Source organism: Myotis nattereri, assembly GCF_964212035.1.
Source record: "Myotis nattereri genome assembly, chromosome: 17".
In the NCBI taxonomy this organism is placed as follows: domain Eukaryota; kingdom Metazoa; phylum Chordata; class Mammalia; order Chiroptera; family Vespertilionidae; genus Myotis; species Myotis nattereri.
In genome coordinates, this window is record NC_138092.1 from 28,403,293 (window position 1) to 28,429,899 (window position 26,607).

The following is a 26,607-nucleotide window of genomic DNA, read 5'->3' on the forward strand; positions in this document are numbered from 1 at the left end:
GGCCCTCCTCTTCCCTCGCCCCTCCCGAGCCGGGGTGGGAGCGGCGGCAGCTGGAAGAGAAGGGATGAGGTCATCCTCTCCCTCGGAGTCAGCTGGTGGAGGAGAGGAAGAGGGAGGAGGGAGCGCGCGCGAGGGGAGGAGAGGAATGTGCCTGTCCGAGGAGCGCCGGGGTGGCCGCTGCTGCTCCAGCTGCTGGCGGCGGCGGCGACTCGGGCGGCAGCGGCGGGGCCGGGACGGCCAAGAGCGCGGGCGGCAGGCAGGGGCGCGCGTGGGGCGCCGCCAGCAGCTTGGCTCCGCGCAGGCAGCCAGGCGGCGCTCCTGCCGGCCCCAGGCGCGCCGCTAGCCCGGCCCAGCGCCCAGTACGGCGGGCGGTGGCAGGCGGCGGGCGGCGGGCGAGCCGGCGCAGGAGCAGGAGGAGGGGGAGCCGCGACGCCAGGGAGGGAAGCCGAGGCGAGGCGAGGAGGTGGCGGGAGGAGGAGACAGCGGGGAAAGGTGTCAGATAAAGGAGGGTTCTCCTCCGGTTTGGAGGCATCATGGCCGCTAAGTCAGACGGGAGGCTGAAAATGAAGAAGAGCAGCGACGTGGCGTTCACCCCGCTGCAGAACTCGGACCACTCGGGTTCGGTGCAGGGATTGGCTCCGGGCTTGCCGTCGGGGTCGGGAGCCGAGGACGAGGAGGCGGCTGGGGGCGGCTGCTGCCCGGACGGCGGCGGCTGTTCGCACTGCTGCTGCTGTTGCTCGGGCAGCGGTGGCTCGGGCGGCGGCTCCGGGGGCTCCGGCGGCCCGGGCGGCAGCGTTGGTGGCCCCGGCGGCGGGGCAAGCTCGGCGGCGCTGTGCCTGCGCCTGGGCGGGGAGCAACGGCGCTACTCGCTGTGGGACTGCCTCTGGATCCTGGCCGCCGTGGCCGTGTACTTTGCGGACGTGGGCACGGACATCTGGCTTGCCGTGGACTACTACTTGCGAGGCCAGCGCTGGTGGTTCGGACTCACGCTCTTCTTCGTGGTGCTTGGCTCGCTCTCAGTGCAAGTGTTCAGCTTCCGCTGGTTTGTGCACGATTTCAGCACCGAGGACAGCGCCGCCGCCGCCGCCGCCGCCTCCAGCTGCTCGCAGCCCGGAGCCGATTGCAAGACGCTGGTGAGAAGTGGATCTGCAGCCGCGGAAGGAGAGGTTCGTCCTTCCACGCCTCAAAGGCAAGCATCCAACGCCAGCAAGAGCAACATCGCCGCTCCCAACACTGGCAGCAACAGCAGCGGGGCCGGCGGCAAGCACAGGTCTGCCTCCTGCTCCTTCTGCATCTGGCTCCTGCAGTCACTCATCCACATCTTGCAGCTCGGGCAGATCTGGAGGTACCGTATCAGGGGTGGGGGAAGAGGGAGATTTGCTGCTGCTACTACATCCCCACTGCTTTGCTTTTGCACGAAATCGTTTAGGGTTGCTGTGGTAGTAACCCTAGTCATACTCTCTCAGTTTTTTTTTTTTTAAACTGGGTCCTGCATTTTTAAAATTTGTGATCACAGCCTAGGGTGGGAGGGAAGGGAGAAGGGAAAGGCAGCAAAGTGGTTTTGCTCACCTCATCCCTCTGTCTCCCCACTCTGCTTCACTGGTATCTCTCTTTATATGCTACAACCCTTCCCCCTCACTGTTTCAGTGAGTAGGAGAGGATCCTTGTCACACCATGTGAAAATCCTTGTTTATTATGTTGTTAAATTTGAGGTGTATGTTGCAATTTGGATGGCTTCTTTTGTTCCCTGAGAAAAACTGCTAATTCTAGTTAGGTGGGAGTTGTTGCTGCTGGAAAGTACCCACATTTTAATGATCACTGCTAGAGGAGTACTGTGCTCCCAGTAAAAACCTTAGTAGGGCCACGGCTTGCCTTTTTTTGGAGAATATCTAATATCTCTGTATCTCCAAAAATGAGTTAGTACACTTTACGGGACCCAGACTTTACTTTTCTGATGGCACTTTATGGTTATCTTGCAATATCACCCTTATCTAATTGCTCATGTAACTAAGAACACTTGGAAAAGGGGTGCTGCATCTTGTAAACTTTAATCATTCTTGGCATCTTCTTTGCTACTTGTCATCTTCCCTACCAAGTCTCCTTACACGGGCATCACTTCAAACTGGAATATGAGGCTGAACTTGTCAGGCAGAGGGAACCATCATTTGAGGAGTCACTGCCTGGATTTAGGTATATAATGGAACAGCATACTCAGGAATGTGTTCCTAGGACTTTTATATGTTTTTAAAAGCTTTTGAAGCAGTATTTTACATCTCCAAAAATTCTTTGTATCAAAGGATTTACATGCTTACATCCCAGAGCTTTTTGGTTTAAATTGACTTACTCTAAGTAAAATGATGAAAAATCCTAGCAAGTGTACTGGGCTACATTCTGCTATGTCAGTGTCCTTTTCAATTTCATGTATAGTTATTTTATACTAGGTGATAAGATTAACTTTGTGATAAGTTAATAATCATTTGTAGAACAGAACCAAAAACTTATGCTTGTTTGTGATGAACAATAGTGTTTTATTGAAAAGAGCAAGTTCAGTGATTAATTTTGCAGCCTTTTCCTGGGACTATTGCTTTATAAATCAGGGTAAGCATTGCCATAGACAGTGACCTTTGAGATTGTGAAACTTTTATTTTTAAGCAGATACTTTCTAGAAAAGTGGTATATAATATGCAGTCAGACAAATTGATCTCGGAGACCTCCATATCTTGGACTCAAAGGACTTTATAAAATGTCAGTTAAGTGTGATTGCTGTATTTCCTGTGGGTGACTGTTGTGGAGATGTACAGCTTAGTGCTCTTCTTCAAGTTTGATGGAAAGCTCTAATGCTTGATTTAATTACTGAAATTGTTTAGTGGCTAGAATGCATATGATTAGCAGTTTTAATCTGCTTAGCATTGCATTTGGTAACTTTTGCAAACTTTATGCACAATTTGGAAATCACTTTTAATCACCTTTAAAATTCTATATATATATATAATGCAAACCCTTCTCAGTCTATTAACTGAATAATTATCCATGTTTCCTACTGATGGATACTTGATGAGAAATTGCTATCAAATTCTGTGAACTGAGGAAGTTGTTTTAATTGCAGTTATATTTACCACTCCTTCTACATCAAATCCCAATTAGAAATGATGTTTATTATCTCAAGACATAAAATGTGGGAAGTGGGAAATAAGTAAGAAAAGGGCCTAAACACATCTCAATGAGACCACAGACACTGGGTCAACTGGTCATACAGATAAGCTATCAAAGGGGAGGAGGAAAAGAAGGGTAAGGCTGAAGGCAGAAGGAAAACCACAGGCTGTTAGACAAATGCGTTAACTGATCCAGCCCTTGGAGAAACATGTTCACAAATGACACCCTTTTGTTAAGCATTTCTACAGTGTTTTCCTGAGAGGCTCTAAAGCAGCGGTTCTCAACCTGTGGGTCGTGACCCCTTTGGGGGGTCGAACGACCCTTTCACAGGGGTCGCCTAAGACCATCGGAAAACACATATATAATTACATATTGTTTTTGTGATTAATCACTATGCTTTAATTATGTTCAATTTGTAACCATGAAAATCCATCCTGCATATCAGATATTTACATTATGATTCATAACAGTAGCAACATTACAGTGATGAAGTAGCAACGAAAATAATTTATGGTTGGGGGTCACCACAACATGAGGAACTGTATTAAAGGGCCAGAAGGTTGAGAACCACTGCTCTAAAGTTTCTTCTGCTAATGCATGGTCACCTGGGAGGAAGTATTGTTGGAAATATTTTTAGATATTTATCCACATTTCAGAATAATGTGTTTAATATGTAAATCTGAATTATCTAATATAACTGTTCCTGGATTCTGGTTCAGGTATTTGGGGGATGGTGGGGTAACTGAGTTCGAAGCATGATCTGAGACAGCCTCATTTTCTTAAAACTTAAACCTGACTTGAAAGGGGTTCAGAAAGTTCATTGAATTGAATACTCATATGCAACTGAAATAGTTTCATCTTCTTTAAATGTAGAATATTGGAATGGAAATTTAAGGGATAGATGCATCTTTGATAACAAACCAGTGAAATGCAACTAATCTAAGATTATTGTACTAGACCACTATGATTTCTTAAATTAGAACATCCCTCTGCCTCTTCTAACTTTTCTTTTCAATGAATAGTCCACAAATATTGCAGAAACACATGAGTACTGAATGGTTCAAAGCTCAGAGGTCATTATTCATGTTTTAACATGCTGCTTTCTAAGATCAATAGAATAAATTTTAGTCAAGTTGGTAACTGCTCATTGTATATCCATGAAATTCTAGTTACTTTAGGTAAGGGACAGATTCTAAAAGCTTGTTGTAGATAAAATCTTTTGAAATAACATCAAAGCGTTTGCTTATTCAGAAATTTCTATTCTAAATATTTTGGGCAGATTCACATGTATTTTTACATTTATTACAAATGCAACTGCTGAAAGCAATGATACATATTCATTTTAATTAAAATTTACTACTGGGAAATTAATGGCAACTTTTAAAGTCACAGGAGTTTATTCTGGGAAAGAGCCATTTGAAATAATGAAGTGAACTTTTGCTACCATGTGAAAAGAGCAATTATGCCTTTTAAGGAACAGTGCCTGTGAGTGAATGAGAAAGTATTTTTCTTTCTTGTTTTTTCACATAATTCCAGAAGTTGCTAGGAGTATAGTTCAGCCAGTGGGAATCATAAATGCTCAATCAGTACAGTCTTTAGTCTTTATACCCCTGATCAATTATTTCTAGATGTCTTCTTCCTTCAGAATTTGTGACTTATTCTTAAAATTCTACCTGAATGTTTTTGTTTATTTGTTATTTTAGCAAATACTCCCTCACTTTTATAGTAAAGTGGGGGAGTATTTACTATTTTTTACTAGTTTGGATTTTGTTTCTGAACATCTATCATGAGAGTCACAGGGGTGAAAAAACAGCTTTTCTGCTCTTCTCATACTTGATGTTTTACAAGGTATTAGCATGTGTTTCATATTCAAATATATTGGGAAAATGACAGTTTAAACAGATGTCTCTACAGCAGGACTTCTTAGAGCCTTTAATAGGCTAATGTGCAGTTGTCAATAACTTGTACTTAATGTGGCACATAAAGCACTTTGAGGAACATTGTTCTATGCCATTCTTAAACCTGGCCAAAAAGGAACTATAATAACAATTTTATATGGCACTTAAAAATCTACATATGTTCTTATATTCCTTATTTTATCTAGCCTAAGAGGAAAGCATTAGTATCTCTCTATATGAGAAACTGGCTCAGAGAGATTAAGCAACTGGCACAAGATCACTCAACTATTATGCGATGTGGCTAGGACCCAAAACCAGGCCTGTTTACCCTAAAGTGTATGTTCCTTCTGGCTCAGTTAGCTGCCTCCAAATGCCAACTTGGATAATAAGGACAATAATAAATAAAAATGACAATTTACTTTGACCAAGGATGGCAAATGGGAGTTGCAGTTTGGATAAGTTAGGAGGTCTTTCTAATAACACTCCAGTAGTTAAATGGAAGAACATAGACTTAAGCTCAGATTGCCAGACTCTTACGTCCAGTGCTCTTACTATACCATTTGGACATGTTGAAGTTGTTGTATTAAATCCCAGCTGAGTAACATGATCTTGTAGTAGCATTAATGATTAAATGGTATAAGGTATGTGAAGAATTGAAAGTTCTTTGCAAATGATAAAAAGGTTCTAGAGACAAGAAATGGGTACGAAAATAGAGAACATATAGATTACCCCTTTGGCTATTGAAAAAGATCTTTATTGATTCTGAGTTAGTTCTGAATTCCGATATAGGTCAGGCAAGATTGGTGCCCTTTTCTGAATTTGAGTGGTCATTTTCTGTATATTTGTGTTCCCGCTACTGCATATTCATTAGTTTATTCAGTCAGCATATATTGAGCACCAAGTCTATGCAAGGTGCTGTGCTAGTTACTAATTATCCCAAGATGAATAAAATACAGATCTTTTTTCAAGGAATCTACTGTCTGACAAGGAAGATAGAAAAGTAGATAAATAATTTTAACACAAGGAAATAAGTGAGCACCATAATAGAAACAGGAAATTCAAACCACCTAAGCCATTCAGGTAAGACTCTAGAGCAGTGAATGTTGGAACAAAGGTTTGAGTGATGAGGAAATCTGCTATCTGAATAAAGTGGGGTATTGGCTGTAAAGTCTTGGATATGATTATTGTGAAGGTGGAGGGGCAAGAAAGAACAAGACAGGTTAAGTGTGTGTTTGGAATAGAGTGAGTGAGAGGTATTAGCTACAAATGAGACTAGAGAATTAGTTGGGCTGGACAATTAGATTTTATTCTGAAGGCATTGAGAAACCATTGAAGGATTATAAGGGGAAGGGATTGTTATAAAGTGTTAATAGGTCTTACCCAAAGGAATGGCAAAATGTTGAGTTTCAGAGGACATGCAATCAATTCCCCTCTAACTCAGTCATATTTCTTTAATTCATGGAAATGTATTGATTTTAAAGAGATTGATATTAGATATAATTGGGGCATATAATAGGCCCAACATGGTGCAAAAGTTTTTTCCAAAAAAATAGATTGTTGACATTTTTAATTGTATTTATACTAAGGTAGATTCTTGACAAATATTTATTTTGTTATTTTTTGAAGATTTCTTTGTTCTAAGGCTACTGTGGTCTTCACCTTATTGAAATTTAGGTTTCCTGGTCTTTAAAAACTTATTCCTTATATTTTTATCACACTTCAATTTTCAGAGTGCTTCCATATCTTTTATCTTATTTGATTCTCAGAATAATCTGTGAAGAAGCACTTTCATTTTACATATGTGGAAACTTGGAGAATTTTTCATATTTTTCTCTTTACATTACATTCTATGCTAGAATTCAAAATTTACATGGGAGGGGAAAAAAGCAACATGAAATATGGTTAATGAGATTGAAGATGATTAGGTAGAAGAGGAACCTAAAAACTTGAGAGCTCGCTAGAAAGCACTAAAATATTTTAACCTGGAAGAGACAGTGGAATTTTATGTAAAGATGAATTTTTTAAGTGGTGAAAGGGATCTTAAGGTCATTTAAGATTCCTTAGAAGCGGTGAGTTCCCTGTCACTGAAGTGTCTAAGTATTGTTTGGAAAATTTTAAGCAGAGTTGCAGAAGAAGAGATTTTAACTATTATACAGAGGATTAAACAAGATTATCTTCCAGCCCTGAGATTTTGACAGTTTCCATCATTACATGCTGCTCTAAACATAGTGGACTAACCTTTGCTTTTTTGTGGATGACAAAGAAGGAGTTTGCTTGAAATACTGGAGTTGTGTCACTTTGAAATCTAGTCATTGCTTTATGAACCCGGTATCTCCAGTGGAGCATCAAAAAATCCATGCAATGTCCTTGAGTCCTGGGCTTGGTATTTAAATCTCTGACTTACCTACCATATACATCCACATACAATCAGACAGTTTCCTGAGAACTGACTTGGGTTTTGGTATGAGTTGGAATAATTTATGCATAAATTCATGTGGTAAGTTTTAATACCTTTGCAATAACAAGTGCAAAGTTTGTAATTTTTTCCATTTCTTTGGACAATACACTGTTTGCTTCACAATGGAATTGCAGACTAACTCCACAGAGCAGCTGCAAGTTATATCTATACAAATGTATGCTATCATTTTTGAACAGTGTCTACAAATCCTTGAGTCAGTAGCTTTGAAAGTCTTTGCTCAGTCACTTATAAAAATTCCTTAATGTCTGAATATTCAAGTACACAACCTGCTCTGAAACAGGTTTCAAATTTTACAGTTTGAATGAAATAGTCTACCTATGAATTTAAATTGCACTAGTTACTGAGAAACAGATAAATAGGATGATTCCCTTTGCATAGACTTGCTGGCTGATCTGACTAGCACAGTTCTTGGACTTGCTTTAGAATTTGCATGGCACACTAACTAGGCCTCTAGAAGCAAGACCAGGAATTATCAAATATAAGGTGCAGTGTGGTGCTAGTCCTGAGACAATGTTTACCAGGGGTAATCTCATAACATAGTTGTAATACATAGATGGATTTCGGGGACAACACATTTAATAATTCTCAACAGGAAATATAATTTTGATTGGCATTGCATCATTCTGACTTCCCTCCAGCTATATGATGGTGTCTTTGTAACTGTTGGCATGGCTGGTCAGCAAGTCCTTAACAAGTTATTCTCGTGGGTGTGGGGCTTCCATGTGGAGGAGTATATGCCCAATGAATATTTACTGATCTGTGAATGAGGCCCAGACATTATTCTTTCTTCTTTATGAGAATGTAGTGAACTTGCTGCTTGGTGGCTTCTTGAGTTTCTAATGGTACAATGAATCTGAAAAAGTGCACTGTTACCCAGAAAGGATATGACAAATCATTTAGAGTACCATCATTAGGGAAATGGGGCTACATTTTACAAAATGCCAGTTATCCTCTGAGAAAGATTCATTTAGAATCCTAATTTGGCATTCCTGTTCTTGTTGATAGAAAAGCCAGACTGGGGAAGATTTGGGATAGATATTTTCCCCTTAATTCTTACCTACACTTGATTGCTTGAGAATATCCTTATGTACAGAGTGATATTTGGTATTTTGGGTATTCCTGTTTATCTACTCAAAGTTTGTAGCTCCCACTAGTATTTCTACCACCACCTAGTACATGGATAGAACTGGTACAGATAACTACTGATTGCAAGGGAAATTAAGGAAGAGTTAAAATGGAGATAGAAATTCCCTAGAGGCAGGAAGTGGTCTGTATGATACCATTCGATCTTTCCTAACTCTAAGATGAGATAAAGCATCAGTTAGAATACCAGTGATGATCTTGTTTAGAGAGGCAGCTGTCCTCCGGGGAATTAGACTCAGTGAAGGGTCAGAGAGATGATTTGGCAGCTCCATAGTTCAGACCCCAGACAGGTCACCTAACTGCTCTCACGTACCTGTAGCAACATGGTAGATGAGGTAGCACAGCTTGTGGGGCCCCACACAGTTTAGATCTTCTCTCAGTTTCTTTCTCCTGAGTGTCATGTTTCTATCTGTATGAAGTGATTGGTAAAAAAAATAAATAAATAAAAATAAAAAAATCCAAGTGTTTTTTCTGGTCTAAAATTCTGATCTTGATCTCATTATAAATTACTTGTTTGCCCAGTGCCCAGAGTATAGGCACCAGAACTTCTGAATTTATTCTTCTAAGGCCATTGTTACACCATTTCTCTGTTTATATAAGTCAAAGGGGACTCTACAAAGGATTTCCAAGATTTGGTAATATTATTGTCTAATCCCTAGGAACTGATGTTTATACATGAAAAGACACTCTTAAGCTTATTTGTATAATGTAACTTACTTGTTTCATTTCTGAATTTTAGTTATAATCTAATGAAGCTATTTTCACAAAAACATATCTAAATATTTGGAGCTGATGGTAAAAGTGTTGACTTATAACAAATTCAAAGGTATATACCATATAGATTGGGAAGCTAAATTTGGCATCTACAGTTCATATAGTAAGGAATGCACAATGGGAGCGCTGTGATTAGTCAATAGGAACAATGCTTCACAGGCTTAAAAGGAACTACCTGTTATGTCAATGAGAAAGCTGTTGTCAGAGCCAGGTTTGCTTTGAAGTGAAAAGCTTGACCTAGGCTACACTGTCACTGATCTAATGTGCTGAAAATCGAATTTAAACCCTCTACAGCGATTCTGTGTCCAGGGCTGTACTTGTTAAAGAATAGGAATATGTTACACTCAGCTTCAAGAAGAGGAGGAAGCATTAACCTTCCCTCATGGGCATTGACTGGATCCCTTGGGTATTAGGGATTTGTTGTGAAGCTGAACAATTTCAATCCCATGACAGCATTTCAGATTTTTAAATTACAAGAAACGTACTTGTTTTAAAATCATCTGAGGCATGCTCATCTTCATGACTCATAAGTAGGCTGTTTGAACCAGTTCTACTTTGTTTAATTTATGCATATGCCCTATTTTCCTGTCAAGGGAATCCTTGAGGTAAACAAAGCAGTGGGCAGTGTGGGAGGTGGGTGAGGATTAATCAAACAGAAAATCACGAATACATAGAAAAGTTAGGGTTTATAGCAGCGGTTCTCAACCTGTGGGTCACGGCCCCTTTGGGGGTCGAGCGACCCTTTCACAGGGGTCGCCTAAGACCACCAGAAAACACATATATAATTACATATTGTTTTTGTGATTAATCACTATGCTTTAATTGTGTTCAATTTGTAACAATGAAATTGGGGGTCACCACAACATGAGGAACTGTATTAAAGGGTCGCGGCATTAGGAAGGTTGAGAACCACTAGTCTATGAAATGACTTTGATTTGACTCCCCATCAAACACACTCTATTTAAGATGGACAAAATCACCTTTATGAACCACCCATCTGGAGATTTCAACCGTGTCAAAAGCAGTTTGGATTTCTCTTTCTGTAGCTCAGGTAATAGTTATGAATAATGATACTAGTATTGGGCTGAATTCTTTACTTTTCAGGTCTTTTTTTCAGTAGCAGAGTGTCAATAACTAAAACAAAGGTAGCCAATGTAGCAAAATGATTCCCCATAATTCCCATCATTAGTTCACATGGCATAATCATGGTATCAATATAACATAGCAATGAAGAAAAAGTCCTTCAGGAAGGCAGGGGAAAGGATCTGTAAAGGCTTCTTTTGTTTTGATAGACTTTCAGCTTCTCAATTAATTTCTTGTTTTACAAAAGTAAAATTAATAACAATCTTTTTTTTTAAATGTAGGTCAGTTCCAGAAGATGCCCCAAAGCGATTTAGAATACTTGGGTCTATTGTTATAACAGAAATTAGGAAGTATGTACCATAGGATTTCGTATTTCTAGGGGATGTACTACTATTAAGAGTAGCAGCTGCAGACGTCCTTTGGGAATTTTCCTAATTTAGTGATGGTCGGGTTTGACAAATTGAGTTCTAGATAGAAACAGGTAACATAATACCATCCTAGTGAAAGCATACATATTAGCTGTGTTCATACTTCTGAAAAGTAATCAATAAGAATTACAATTACTTAAAGACACACTATCTACTTTAAAATAAGTTTTGAATCAAATGAGTAAGTGGAGGATCTGAAGTTGTGATAACAATGGTTAAGTTTATGGGATCAGTTTGATATTAGGGCACCAGTGGGATCTACAACCTGAAGGTATTTGACCTGAGAGCCCTGTTATCACACACATCAGAAATGGGCAAGAGGTCAATGGCCAGAGGGTGAAGGCCAAGCAAGGCATGTCATCACAAATGGGAATCCAAGCGAGGCTGGAAACAGACTTGCTAACAGTCAATGTAGGTAAGAATCTGAATTCAAGGGCTTCACAAACGCCAATCATGGTTTTCATGCTTCAAAATGTAAAACTAGAAGGAAATTTCTTTCATTGATGTTCTTGTTATATAATTTCTGCCTGGTCAGATATTGAGAGTAAGACCAAAGAATAGAGACCAAGTTCTCATTCCACTGCAGGAATGGCAGAGAGCTGTGATTAAAGGCAGGTGCTTACTCAATCACTATTGATATGTGCAAATTCATTAATAGCTCATTGACTAATTACTACTTGGGCATTCTAATCAGTTGCTGAGAATAGCATGACAAAGAAATAAGTGGCTAATGATAAGTTTTTTTAAAAATTCTTTATGGTTGAAAGTATTACAGATGTCCCCTTTTCTAGCCCATTGACCCCATTCTAGTCCACACCTGCCCCCTGCCCCAGGCCTTCATCACACTATTGTCTGTGTGCATGGGTTATGCATATATGCATACAAGTTCTTTGGTTAATCTCTTCCCACCCACCCACCCACCTACCCCGCCTTCCCTCTGAGATTATACACTTTTAGTCAGGGATTCCACAACACATCAGCTTAAAATCACAGCAAGGAACTTATATTAAAAAGGATATGCTGTCACTGTTTAAGAAAGGAGGCCAGTCATGTTCATACCCCTGAAATCTGTCTGATACATGCTAAGAGTAGAGCTATTGCCTTGCAACTCAAAGTAAGATCTGTAGCTGCAGTATCAGTCTCTCTCGGAGGTATCTCAGAAATGCAGCTTCTCAGGCTCACCCAAAACCTGTTTAATCACAAATTGAATTTGAAGATCCCCAAGGGATTAGTACAGATTAGTACACCCATAAAAGCTTGAGAAGCAGAGAGGCATCTACGCTGCTCTAGAAGAAGGACAATCCCTTTCAGATGCAATGGTGAGAGTAAGCTAATGGGGCTGGACATTATGGTTGATCCTGACATGTTAACTTGCTTTGTCACCAAAGTTAGCTCACCCAGTATGATAGTGAGGGTTGGTGCTTAGAAATTGTAATGGGTAGACACATACACACACAAAGGAGCCTTCTTTTTTTAAAAAAAATATTTTTATTGATTTCAGAGAGGAAGGGAGAGGAAGAGAGAGATAGAAACATCAATGATGAGAGAGAATCATTGATTGGCTGCCTCCTGCATGCCCCCTACTGGGGATCAAGCCCACAGCCTGGGCATGTGCCCTTGACTGGAATCGAACCTGGGACCCTTCAGTTCACAAGCTGACGTTCTATCCACTGAGCAAAACCAGCTAGGGCCAAAGGAACCTTCTTATAGAAAGAAAGAAAACTATGACATCTTCCATTGGTATAGAAAGTGAAAAATTTTAGTGAATTTTTATTAAAAATCTATCACTTGATAGTTTTATTGTTCCCAGCTGATCTTTAGGAAAATAATTCAGCACGTTGACTGCCCACCTCACACAGCTTTACACTGTGCTCTGACCTTGTGCCATGCTCTCATTTGGGATGGGGTAGACATTGGGTAGTGAGAGAAAGACCAGACCTTCTTAATGTAGGCGGCCACTAAGGAAAGTATTGGGTTTAGAATAACCAGACCGCAAGGATAGAGAATGAGGAGAGGAAGGTAGGGCTGGCACCTTTTGCCAAGACATAGGATTGTAGTCTTTGCTCAGAGAGGTGGAGCTGGGCTGGTTGTGCATTCTTATTCACACTTTTGTGAGAAAGAAGCGGCCATGAGGGTGAATAAAGGCCCTTCCACCAATAGATGTCAAGTGGAGCAGGTAGCCAGGCATCTCTCACCCTCGCCTTTAGTCTGTGTATCTACACTGGGAAAGAGGAGCCAAGGGAGGAATAGAAGGAGATGGAGCTAGGCATCGAGGCCTGCAAGCGCAGGCGCTGGCCAGGAGTTCCCAGGGTATTTTTAGGTAATAATAAGGAAGGATTGTCAATCCACCTGCTCCATGCAGTTAACCTCCTCACAGGCACCCATAAGGCCCACAAGGCAGGCTATCCCATGGGAAAAATAAGATGGTTCAGCCTGATTTCATACTTTACTGTTTATCCTCCCGAGTGAGAGAAATACAACATTCGACAGTATGACAAAACACGGCACTGTTTGTATTGTAGAATAACGAGATAACGAGAATGGTGCCTTATAAAATGTATATTTGTGTAGCTATAGCTACACAAATTTCCCGTTTTCACATTAAACAAAATAGAAAAGGATGACCTTCCCAGAAGTGCTTCTTTTCAGAGTAATAGTTTTCTAATTTCCCTTTCATACAACAGCTGGTGTTGCTATACTGTCACTTTTGTTGCTAGGGCTCTTTCCGCGTCTCTTCTGCTGGGATGTGATTGCTTCCTTTAGTGTCCTTCAGTGTTTCTGTGGAGAGTTACTAAGTTAATTTTTCTCTGTCGGCCTTATGGGTAGGCGTGGCCATCCTGCCAGGCTCTCGACCTGCACGGCTTTTCAATATGGTAGCTACTAGCTACACATGGCGCGTGAGCATTGGAAGTAGGTCTGTTTACAATCAAAGTGTGTTGTGAGTGTCAGATACCCAGGGAGTTTTTTGTTTTTTTACTTGTTAAATGTGACTACCAGAAAATTAAAGTTACATGGGTGGCTTGCATTATTTTTCTATTGGGCAGAGCTGCTCTAGATAATGTTAGAGCTCAGTTCCTGAGGAGTGAGAAGAGGGGAAATCCAAAGTGAATTGTTTCAAAATGCTAAGAATAAGACTTTGCTACAAGTTACCAGGGAATGCACAGTGAGTGGTTTCACTGTTGGGGCAGGTTGACAATGGATTTTGCGAATAAGATTACCTCCTGGGAAAGACAGGCTCTGGGAGATAAAACCCTCAATGTCTTCCCTGCTCCCTGCCTTGCGTAGGGCCTAAGGACATGCTGAGCTTATATAGTGATTTAGTAGTATTTAATGATAACCATAAAGACTAAACCTTCGAAAGCGCCGCTGTAGTTTGCCAAGCACATTCACTCATATTCAACCGTCCAGTCTTCTCATCAGCCTCTCCAGGTAGATATTATAATTCTTGTCATTTAAGATGAACTGACTGAGGTTCAGAGAAGGTAGGAGGCTTGCCCAAGTGGACACAGCTACTAAGCAGCAAGTGTCTGCACTCACATTCATGACTTCAGCTTCCAAATCTATGCTTTCCCCTACCTTCCCACTCCACGATTAATCCAAGAGAATCACCTGGAGCAGCATTTCCTGACCTTTCTGATGGCAACTGTGCTGAAAACTGCGATGAGTTAAATTTTACTGACACCAGTGGGAATTAGTTAAGACCAATGACGGGATTCTCCTCTGACTACCAGGAAAGGGAGAGACACACCTGATTAAGGGAGGTCAGATTTGATTCTTGACTCTGCTATAGCTTCTCAACTATAAAATGATGGGTAGGAGACTTCAAATAATTTCTAAAGACTCTTCCATATCTATGATTCTATGAAATGTGGTATGTAAATGGAGCATATTATACACCTAATTGCATATCCATTTGGGGAACGATATTCATATTTTATTAACCCAGGCTAGGTTTCTAATATACTATTCAGGGGATTGATATTTTATACCAAATTTCAAACACAGATATTATGGATCAATTTTATCCAAAATGTGTCAGTTTCTTTTGATACCTACTGGTAAAATACATGTTATTGCCATTGGGAAATTGTGACACTAAAGAATATTAAGTAGGCTCCAGTCCAGTGTGAATAGTGTGTAATTAACCTATATTTAAATCCTCAGTTTGCATGCAATCATGCTTTGCATATACTATCATTCTACCCCACATCTGTTTATGAATTAGAAATTCAGCCACAGGCATGCAAGGCAGAGCCCCTCTTCCAGTCACGTCTCTCCCTCTGAGACCAGCAGGATTTACATCTACGTGACATAACTTCAAATTCAACTCTCTAAGACCTATCTCAGAGGACCAACTCTATAATAGTCTAGCATATGTAAGTGCTAGAAAATTCATTCTCGAATGCACACAATTCAACATTTTCAGAAGCAGACACAGCTAAAAAATTCATTCTCAAACGCACACAATTTAAATCTTTAGAATCAGGATCTTTATAAAAGCAATTCTAAATGTTCATCTGTAAAGATCAAAAGAATCCCCTTCCTATTTAAAAGATGCTCCCCCAAAATGGATATGAGTTGCTTAGAAAGGGCTTTCCAACTGCAGTCTTATTATAACTTATTTTGGGGTGGCATTTCATGAAAAATGTATTTTTTTCTTTTAGATCAATGGCATCTTTGCAAAGTATAATGTTTCCAAGAGATTGAGTGATTTCCAAATGTTTTATTTTTAATTGATTTTAGAACGAGAAGAAGGGAGAGGGAGGGAGAAAGAGAAACATCAATCTGAGAGGAACATCGATCGGTTGCCTCCTACATGCACCCTGACCTGGGAACAAACCCACAACCTGGGTATGTGTCCTGACCAGGAATTGAACCCGAGACTCTTAGGTGCATGGAATGATGCTCCAGCCAACTGTGCCACATTGGCCAGGACTTCAAATATTTTTAATGTTCATGACATGCAATGGGTTCTGATTTGTTAGATTTTTTTAATCCCAAGTAATATGCTTTAAGAAACATGTGTATCTACATTACTGTTATTTTTCTAATGATTTTCCTCTATGTATTCAGCTGATCATGTGGTTATGTAGGTTAGGATATGCTGGAAAACACAGAGAATGTAAAAATGTCATTAAACTCAAATAGCCTGGAGTGAAAATGCCTTCATTCATTCATGTAATACTTAGTTACCAATCATTCACTGTGGGCAGGTTCTGAGCACACCAAGGTCCATGAAGTGCACTCCCTGTCTCACTTCCACCTGCTTATACCTCAGGGCATCAAGCATCAACAATGGCAGGAGCCGAATTGCTTGGGAGGGTAGGGCCAACAGGGGGACTTCTGTCTGGAAGGTTTCAGGAGGGAGTAACGTTATCAGTGGGACCTACGAGACTTCCGAACAGAAAGGAAAGAAGGGAAGAGACACTATGTGCTGTGTTCTGTAAAGGGCTGAGTGGAAGTTGTGAGGGAAAGAATGTGAGCAGGTGGGTTGAGTTTTGGGCCAAACTAACCAGGGCCTGGGGTGCTTTCCTCAGTACCTGGCCTTGATTCTGTTGGTGAATAGAGGCTCAGGGAACACTTTCAGAAATGCATTCTCAGTTGCCTTGTAGCAGTGGGGAAGGCTGACTGGCAGTCTGGAAGTAACGGAGGAGGATGTCTCTTGTACTCTTCAGAGGCAGGGACAAGAACAGGTGAGAATTGGACTAGAACAATATTGGGAACTTTAAACTGCTCTGTTAGGAGGGAGTGAAATAAAAGCCCTTTCAGTGGGCTTGGCTGGTTCGCACTGAAGGTTCTGATAGTCCTGGTTAAGAACTCTTATTTAATGAGCTATTGGAAAAGGCATAAACATAAACAGAGTTGGGAGCATGTTAAATAAAGATGCTCTGTAAATGCAGGCTGGGTCATTAAAAAAGATTTACTGGAGTAAAGCTAAATACAGTGTAGTGGATAATTAATGGGCCTGTGACAACTCAGTAATAACTACCCTGAACTTTTACAATAGTGCATAAACATATGTGCTCCTCAGAAGGAGGGTTTGTTTTTACAGTCAACACCGCTTAGCTGGGAAATCCTTCAGAAAAGTTACTTTGGGATTCCTGGTAATGTGCCAGCTGATTAACCTCCCAAGCCAAAGGTGACTGACTGCTATTCATTCATAGATTTCTTTTTTTTAAAATATGTATTTTTATTGATTTCAGAGAGGAAGGGAGAGGGAGAAAGAGATAGAAACATCAATGATGAGAGAGAATCATTGATAGGCTGCTCCTGCACACCTACTGGGGACAGATCTTGCATCCTGGGCATGTGCCCTGATCGGGAATCGAGCCTTACCCTCCTGGCTCATAGGTCAATGCTCAACCACTGGACAACACCGGCTGGACTCCTGGGCTTCTTGTTGAGCCTAAAAGAAGTTTGGTTGTAAATATGATGCTCCCTGTCCTCAATTCCCTTGCCTCTGGATGGTTTTTTAGTTCTCAGTGGGATTTGCCTTTCTTGCATTAGGAAGTGAACTTCCGTTCTCTTTGTAGGTAGGTGAACTTCAACCTGGAAAAGGTTTCTGTAGGTGAGGGAGCATACCTTGAATTTACAGGGTCCTTCAAGACTTTCGAATGTGGCAAATGCTCCTTTGATACTTAGCTCAGTAAAGAATCCTCTGAGAGAGGTACTTTTGAGTTAACCTCTTTTATTTCAGTACATCTTCACTTAACAACTTTAGAATGTTTTCAATTTTTAAAATAGTAGACTTTACTATATTTTTGGAGCTGTTTTAGGTTTACAGAACAATTGAATGGAATATACAGAATTCTCATATACATCCTCTCACCTCCACTTTCCCCTGTTACTGATTATTGTTATTCCACTTATATATATTAGTGTGGTGCTTTTGGTATAACTGATAGCCTAATACTGATACATTATCATTAACTAATGTCCGCACTTTACATTAGAGTTTACTCTTTGTGTTGTGAATTCTATGGATTTTGACAAATGTATAATGACATTTATCTATTATTACAGATCATAGATCCAACACAGTTTCACTGAAAAGCCCCTGTTTTCCACTTAATTCATTCCTTCCTCCCCTCTGGCAACCACTGATCTTTTTGCCCATCCTTGGTTTTGCCTTTTCCAGACTGTCATGTGCTTGGAAGCTGACAGTGTGTAACCTTTTCAGATTGGCTTCTTTCACTTAGCAATATGCATTTAGGGCTCCTCCATATGTTTTGTGGCTTGGTAGCTCATTTCTACTTAGCACTGAATAATACTCCAGTGCCGGATGCGCCACAGTTATCTGTTCACCTACTTATTGAAGGACCTCTTGGTTGCCTCCAAGTTTTGACAAGTATGAAAAATGCTGCTACAAACATTTGTGTGCAGGTTTTCTGTGGATGTTAGTTTTCAGCTCATTTGGGTAAATACCAAGGAACATGATTGCTGGATCTTATAAGAAGAGTATGTTTAGTTTTATAAGAAACTTCCAAACTGTCTTTAAAAGTGGCCGTACAATTTCATATGCCAAATGCCCCCATTCGAGGGTACAAAGGTAGTGAACTGGGATGCAAAACATTATTCTAGAAATAGTTAAGACACCATGAATTTGTCCAAGTTACAGACACACTAAAATTTTGGAGTGTTTTACTGGTTAGAATCTGTGCTTCAGAGTACAAATCATATAATTATTCTTAAATCAGAAATGGATAAAATAATACAAATTTAAATTACAGTAAAATACTATAATTATTCCAGTGATGAATTTAAGTCATTGTATGGAATTATTCTGCTAGACATCTAGACATTGATTTCTGGAACCAGCTCTCTAGTTTCATATGGATGAAAGAAAAACTATTGGAATAAGATTAGTCTTTTTAAATGTTACCTTTGGAATGAGTGATTTTCATGGATTTCTAAACTTGCTCAATAATTATTTTTTTAAAATCTAACCATGAGGTAAATACTTCTGTTTTTCAGGGGGAAAATGCATTACACACCCCAGGTGCGCATGCACACACACACAGACACATGCACACACCTTCTGAAATTCTGGATTTCTTCCAGAGAAGTGAACAATTAATTGCCCAGGGTTGGCTGCAGCCGGATTCACTCACTTCTGCTCAGCTTTTGCTTTGCAGCCCATGGACTTGAAGGGAAACTGCATACAATTGAATGGTGGAAAATTGGTTTTTCTACTTTTTAAAAGGCCTTGTCAGAATTTTTTTTTTTTGAATTGTTATGGTATTAGCTAAGATTGATCTGAATTATTTTTGCAAAAGCAGATAATGAATTAAAATTTTTAAAAAGCAGATAATGAATTAAAATTTTTTTCTCATCTGTTCAACTAAAGCAACAAAGGAGATGCACATGGATACTTTTTAGCCTAAGGTAGGTAATCTGATAATTTCCTTATTTCCTCTGTACTACCTGCAAACAACTTGGGTGGCAGTGTCCAGTGTCTTTGCATTATGCATAAATATTCATTTTAATACATGTTCCCAGATTTGTCTCCATATCTCCAACTTTTGGGATTTTAAAATCGTATCCAAATACTTGTGAAGCTGAAATTGATACATGATGTGTAACGACAATTCTAGCAAAGGCTGGGAAGGACACTAAAACTTAGTTCATTAAATAAAGTCAGTCATTTTATCTGGTTGAGACAGAATTCTTAGCGCTGAGAGGGTTACGATTGTGCTTCTCTGTAAACCTAAGTCTGTTGATGTGAACGGGATGATTTGCGAGTGGGCAGTCTGTTGGCACTTTTGGGGTGAATTAACAGAAATGCTTGAAAGGAAGAGCCACGTTTAAGTCATCTATAGACATGAAAGCTCTGAAATCCACCAAATTAACAATAATGTTAGGAAAAGAAATATGGTTCCCATGAACTCTGGTCTGAATGCTGTGACTTGCAGCAAAGTGCCGTCTTTCTTTTCTTCTGTGTAAGAAAGAGTTCATTAAACCGCAGTCACTGGAAGCTTCTCCTGTGGTCATGTGGGGGCCTCTTAGGGAAATGAGGGGAAGTGCGCTGGAAGGAGGCGAGAAGAGGCTAGGCAGCCTGCGGATCAGGTGTGTATAGGAACACCTTTGGGCCCTAACCTGTTTGGCTCAGTGGATTGTGCGGACTGAAGGGTCCGGGGTTTGATTCCGGTCAAGAGCAGGTACCTCGGCCCTGGTTGGGGCGCATGCAGGAGGCAACCAATCCATGTGTCTCTCTCACATCCATGTTTCTCTCTCTCTCTGTTTCTCCCCTCCCTTCCACTCTCTCTAGAAATCAATGGAAAAATATCTTCAGGTGAGGATTAAAAAAATAAAAGGAACACATTTGGGAGGCCATTTAGAAGATATTTATATACTGGTGTCCATGTCTTCAATAATATCTTTTGCTTATTTTGAATATAGTTATTCAGACTGATACATGGTGGTTTTATCAGACTCACACTAGTTACTTTCATTAGTAAATTCTGGTCCTTTCTGGAATGTGCCTTCTGTGAGGACAGAAACTTTGATTTGTTCACTGCAGTGTCCCCAGCATAATATGGTGTCTGGCACATTGTTATCACTTAATAGATATTTTTCGATGAAATGAAGGAAAAGAAAATCAGCAGATTATTAGAGGACTTGATTTTCTTTATAATGAAAGGCTTGGGTAAATTTCTGATTTCTATATGTTCCATTTTACTTGTGAATTTAATCCATGGATTAAAAAAACATGATTCCCAGGACATCGCCTGGTAGCATGCCTGGTGCCCTTTCTGTTGGGTATTGTGGTTGGTCTCAGGCCAGAGGACCAGCAGAGTCAGGACTGACATTGACCCCAGGGCACAGGCCACCGGACTTCAGAATCTCTGGCTTGCAAAGACATTGGGTCATCTAAGTTTGCCTGTCAGTTCCCTTTAAGAACATCGTAAGAGCGGCTACTGATTCTTAGAGAAAACTATGTACCTTCTTGGGTTCCCAAACCCAAGATGAACCTGGCGCTTAAAAATAGAAGCTTTTGTCTTGCTGATTTGCTGCCCTTTCCAGAAGCAGCTGCAGAAACCTGTCTTTGCATATTACATTCCTGCAGGGTGCATCCCACAAGGAAGGTCCCCTGGGGCGCCCTAGTGACAGCCATGAGTTATTACTCCCGTGGTCCCATTCTTATTTTGTCTTATGGAGTAAGAGTGAGCAAGAGATACAATTTCCACCATTTTCTTAGACCCTAAAACTACAGTTTGCACTTAATTCTGATGGGACAAAAACAAATGGCAGAATAACCACATCATATTTACTTGTTTACATGTCACCATAAATTATACTCATTTGTAAGGCTACTTCTCATACCAGACATTCAGCAATAATTGAATTATGTGGTAAATTTACAGTTACGGGGATCACTTCAGTTACCATTGTTATCCAATCAAATTATATTTTGAGCACCTACGCTGATCAAGGCATTTGGTTAAGTTAGAGAGGAATCTAAAGAATAGCAGGTTTTCTCGAACCCTTTAAGAGTTATGTAATTGGAGAAATAAAATATAAAAATAGCTGAAATAATCCAAACAACTAATAACCAAAGCCAAAAATGATGAGATGTGGACACTTCACAGAAAATTATAGAAGAGGGAAGAACCAACCTTGGAATGAGACAATACTTTGAATAGAGTATTTAGATATCTGGTAGTGAGGGCACACATAATGGTATTATTTGTACTAAGAAGTAGGTTTTGGTATTCTGAAAGAATGTTTTTGCATGTTTAATTTATAACCTCCCATAGCTAAGGAAGGTCTAATACTTAAAGCCAAGGTTTTTTTTCTGGGGGAGGGGAAGGGATAGGGCTTAGATTTCTATATTTAAAAAGATAGGAGAGAGGCTGGCTCTTAACTCTTTGAACCCTGCCATTACTTTGATTATCCTAAAATGGCTACAAAGGGGGCCGGGGGGGGGGGGTGGGGGTGGGGGGGGGAGAGGGGAGGAGGGGGTGGTGGCTAGTTCCAAAGAAAGTTTCTATTTATGTCTCATCAGTGCAAAGGATGCCTTTTTTGTTTTAGGGGTACCTCATCAGTGATTCCTTTATTGACATTTAGCTTATTTAGGCCAGTTTATTAGCTGTTAATAAGTTAGTTAAAAAGATATGAATGTGCCTGGCTGGTGTGGCTTAGTAGTTGTCAGGATTTGATTTCTAGTTAGGGTGCGTGCCCAGGCTGGGGGTTCAGTTCCCAATGTGGGGAGGCAGGAGGCAGCCAATCAATGATTCTCTCTCATCATCAATGTTTCTATCTCTCTCCCCATCTCCCTTCCTCTCTGAAATCTATAAAATATATTTTTTAAAAAGGTGTGATGGTGTGGCTCAGTTAGTTGGACATCATCTGGCATCCCAAAGGATCACCAGTTTGATTCCTGGTCAGAGCACATGCCCAGGTTGCAGGTTCGAGGATCGTGCAGGAAGCAGGTGATCTATGTTTCTCTCTCCCTTTCCCTTCCTCTCTTGCTCAAATCAATACAAAACATACTAAATAAAAAGAAAAAAGAGGAACTTCATTCTGTTTTTGCCATCCATCAATGGGTAGCCAAGAGTGTATGCGCTGGAGGAGGATGAGGAGGAGAAAGAGTCTGTGCAACAGGGAGCAATGAGAAAAGTTCTTAATGTCAACTCACAGGAAAATATTCAGAGAGTCTTCTAGCAAAAAAAAAAAGATATATTAGATAAAAACAAAGTCTTACTTAGATGCTCTAGAAATATATTAAAATTATAACAACAGCTAAAGAGTACCTGGATATTTCTAAAAATGGTGTCTGAGAATTGATGCTAAGCTCCACCAAAGCAAAGATGTTGCATCTAATTAAATATAACTTTCTTTTTTTTTAAAAAAAATTGAGCCAGCAACCCTTCCATCCACGGGAGGATGCCCAACCACCTGAGCCACACCAGCCCAGGGCATAGTTTTGCCTGTTTATTAAGGCCACATAAATGGAATCCTATAATATATGTTCATTTTTATCTGACTTCTTTCACTCAGCATTAAATTGAGGAGATTTATTCTTGTTGTGTGTTGTTACAGTTCATTTATCCCCCTTGCTGCGAAGTACTTCATCTTGCAAATTTACCACATCATTCAATTATTGCTGGATGTTTGGGAACTTATTCGAGTTTGGGCTATTACAGAAAGTGCTACTGTGATCATTCTTATGCGTGCCTTTTGGTGAACATATGTGCACATTTCTCTTGGGCATATGAATGGGAGTGGAATTGCTGAGTCATAAGGCATGTATATGTTTGGCTTTAATAGGCACTGCACAGTAGTCTACAAAGCTGTCTTACCTCTTGATGATGACTCAAAATTGTAAAAAAATCATTTAACATTTGATGAATTTTTAATTTTTCTCAAAAGAGCTAATATCTTTGAGATGTAAAAACTGCATTTTGTCACTTCTGAAACAGTAGGAACCATTCATCAAAGAAGGAAATAGCACAATAGATTTTTTCAATTAAAAGATCATAGAAGTCATCTAGGGCATTTCCAGATATTAAACGCATCCCCCAGGGTTCGGAAATACCCTATGACTACATAGTCATTCCATGGGAGGGTGGCAGGGCAGATCTTGCCTTCAAGTCTTTTATGTGTATGATCCATGTTCTTTTTATTATAATTCAGTTCTACAGACAAGTTTGGCATCCTCCTCTGGTAAGTACACTAAACATTGTGGGAATTTCTAATAAAGGCAGAAAAAAAAAGCATTGTGGTGTAGGAGCTTAAGCCTGCGTGGAAAAGAAAATCTCTACAGTATTTTTGCTGGAGTGATTTCAAAAAATTGAGTTTAGAGAAAGAAAGGGAGAGATAGATAGGTAGGTAGGTAGGTAGGTAGATAGATAGATAGAGACATCAGTTGCCCCTTGCATGCACACTGACCAGGAATCGAACCCACAACCTGCTGGGTATGTGCACTAATTGGAAACAAAGGGACTATGCTCCAACTAACTGAGCCACACCTGCCAGGGCATTGCTGAAGTGATTTTTGACTCTTGCCTGACATTTATCTCTATTAGCTAATCTGTCATTTATACCAGATTGACCCTTTTCCTTCACCTTTTTATTACTTTTTTCCCTAATTCGGATCCTCATTGCTCTAGGACTGAATTATTGCAACAACCTCTTAGCTGGCTTCCTTATCTGTATTTTCTTTCACCTCTAATATATTTCAGCATATTACTGATTGAATTAGTCTTTACAAAATAACACATTCATTTTGCATTTCTTCTGGTCAGTACTCTTCAACAGCAATTATACACCCAAATGCCTATGGGGCCAGGTAATGCAAATGAGTAAAGGAGGCCAAATAATGGTCTTTGCATGTTATGTATCTAGTAATATTCTTTAAGTACATAGAGAATTCTTCTTTGTTCCTTTTTTTTTTTTTTTAAACCAAGCACCTCTTGGCCTTGGTTTCATTTCTCTGATTTAATAAAGACCACATCAAAAGAAAAAAATTACCTCCCTTTTAATCCTACAGTAAGAAAACCAATAGCAACAGCACAAGACCAACTGGAAACAGTGGTGGAAACGCCCATTTAAAGAGAGATGTCTGCAGCTATTCAGCTTTAGGCAATCATTGTCATGATGGATTTTGGCCTAGTGTTTTTAGATCTTTCCATTTTTCAAATAAACTGGAAAAGCCAGAGTTTTCTGTGAAATCTCTGTATATTTAGATTTTGGGAAAAACTTGTAAGTCAAAAGCAAAACAATAGGGGGGAAAAGTTCTGTATGTGAAGTGTGGTTCCTAAGCTATTTGTGAGGTCTTCCCTGCATCAGATAAATTATATGCACTTACATCATCTAAGCAGTTCTGACCCTAGGTCGCTAGGCTCCCCTTCCAATTAACATTATTTCCCATTCTCTCCAACACACGTGCTTAGTTTTAGTTAGATTGGCCCCTCCCCTATTTTCACAGAACAAGTCCACTCATTCCTGTTGCCATCCCTCAGGCAATTTTTGCATTTTAATTCACTCACCCATCCCACTTCTTCTTCTTCTTTAAAGTTCTCCTAACATCCTAATTTGTCCATGAAGCCATTCTTCATACTTCAGGATACATTCATTGTGTTTTCCTTTTTCTGAACAGAATAGATTTAATATCAGTATATTTTTAATTCTGAAAAAAATAATTTTCCTAATAGGATTATTTGCTCTCATGTTTAGATCCATTTTTGTTGCACCCCTCTTCCCAGCAATATTTGGCATAACTTGTGGCATGTATAGAATGTCCAATAGCTCTTTTGTTTGGCTGATTGATTATATAAAATGTGAGATGGCATCGATAGCTCATCAAAATATTTTAGCAACTATTCAGTTAGTTGCTATGCACACATACTTTATTTAACTCAAAATGTTTTGTTTGCTATTTAATTACCTAAAACATTTTAATATTCTGGATTTTTGAATTAAATTCATTTAATTATTGAAATGCTCATCAAGGTGCGTTTCCCTGGTGAAATCCATAAGAACAGGTCATCTATATATAGCTTTCCATCACATAAATTTTGTGTACAATAAATACAACCTGAATACCTGTTGGTTGGTCATTTCAGTACAGTAGTCTCATGAGATTTGAAGTGTTTTATTGTTGGAAGCAGATCTATTTGTGAAATAAAAATATTATCACTCATTTATATTTAGAAAAATTATTTTAAGTTCCCTTGATGATATAGATGTTATCTTAGGTTTATTTTTACTGGTTTGGTAAGCTGTGAAGTAAAGCTAGTGCTTTGGAAGTGAACAATGAAATGACACTGTAACCTGAGTTACCACAGAACATGAAGTGTGATCTAAGACTACACTGTTTTTGTTATACCTTTTATGTTCTGCAAAGTGACTCCACCACTGGTGTTCCACGAGGCCTGGCATATGCAGTCCTTACCTGCTCCCATAACAAGATTGGAATTCCTAGGAAAAGCCAAGACTTTCCCAGGAGCCCTCCTAAATAGCTGCTGTCAACTTCACGGAGACAGTAGACAGGAAGCACATCTTGCAGTGGGGGTGAGAAATACAAGCTTCAGGTTTCCAAGAAGTTGGTGAAGCTAACTTTCTGAGACTGTGTTAATAGCATGTAATAATTACATTGAGGTGCACATTAGCTTCCAATATGACAAATACCATTCTATTACAAAGTACTGTATTTTCTAGAGTAGCATGTTTCATTGTAGAACTTCCTGCGATTATGGAAATATTCTACATCTGTGCTGTCCAATATGTGGCTACTGAGCACTTGAAAGGTAGCAATTGTGACTGAGAAAATCAAATTTGAACTTTACCATATTTTTCCGTGTATAAAATGCTATTTTTTTCCTAAAATTGTTAGACTGAAAACCAAGGGCTGTCTTATACAGGGAAGTCAGCTGAGGAGGGAGCTGAGCAGGTGCGTAGCTGCCCATACCTTGTCAGTACCTTCCTCCAGTCACTCTGGCTGGGCGAAATTCTGGTTTTGAAAATAACTTGGATACGTCATTAAAGTCCAGGGCAATATGATTTGCGAGGACACAGTATTAAACATATTCATGCTTATTATTTAAGTAGGTTCTGAGAAAGTCAACCATCTATCTTTTAGCACGTGTTCCAGGAAATGTAAGAAGCAGGTATATAAGAAAATCCATTCACATATGCTTCATTTTAT

The 26,607-nt window shown here is 39.8% G+C and overlaps 1 protein-coding gene across 1 annotated transcript in view; it reads left to right on the forward strand.

Annotated features, from left to right (window-relative positions):
* Positions 1-463: 463 nt before the first annotated feature.
* Positions 464-26,607, forward strand: part of XKR4 (XK related 4) — a 279,703-nt gene continuing 253,559 nt past the window's right edge. The window contains exon 1 of the mRNA XM_081111582.1: positions 464-1,345. Coding sequence (XP_080967708.1) covers positions 534-1,345 — 812 coding nt within the window. The 5' untranslated portion in view covers positions 464-533. The remainder of the gene's footprint in view (positions 1,346-26,607) is intronic.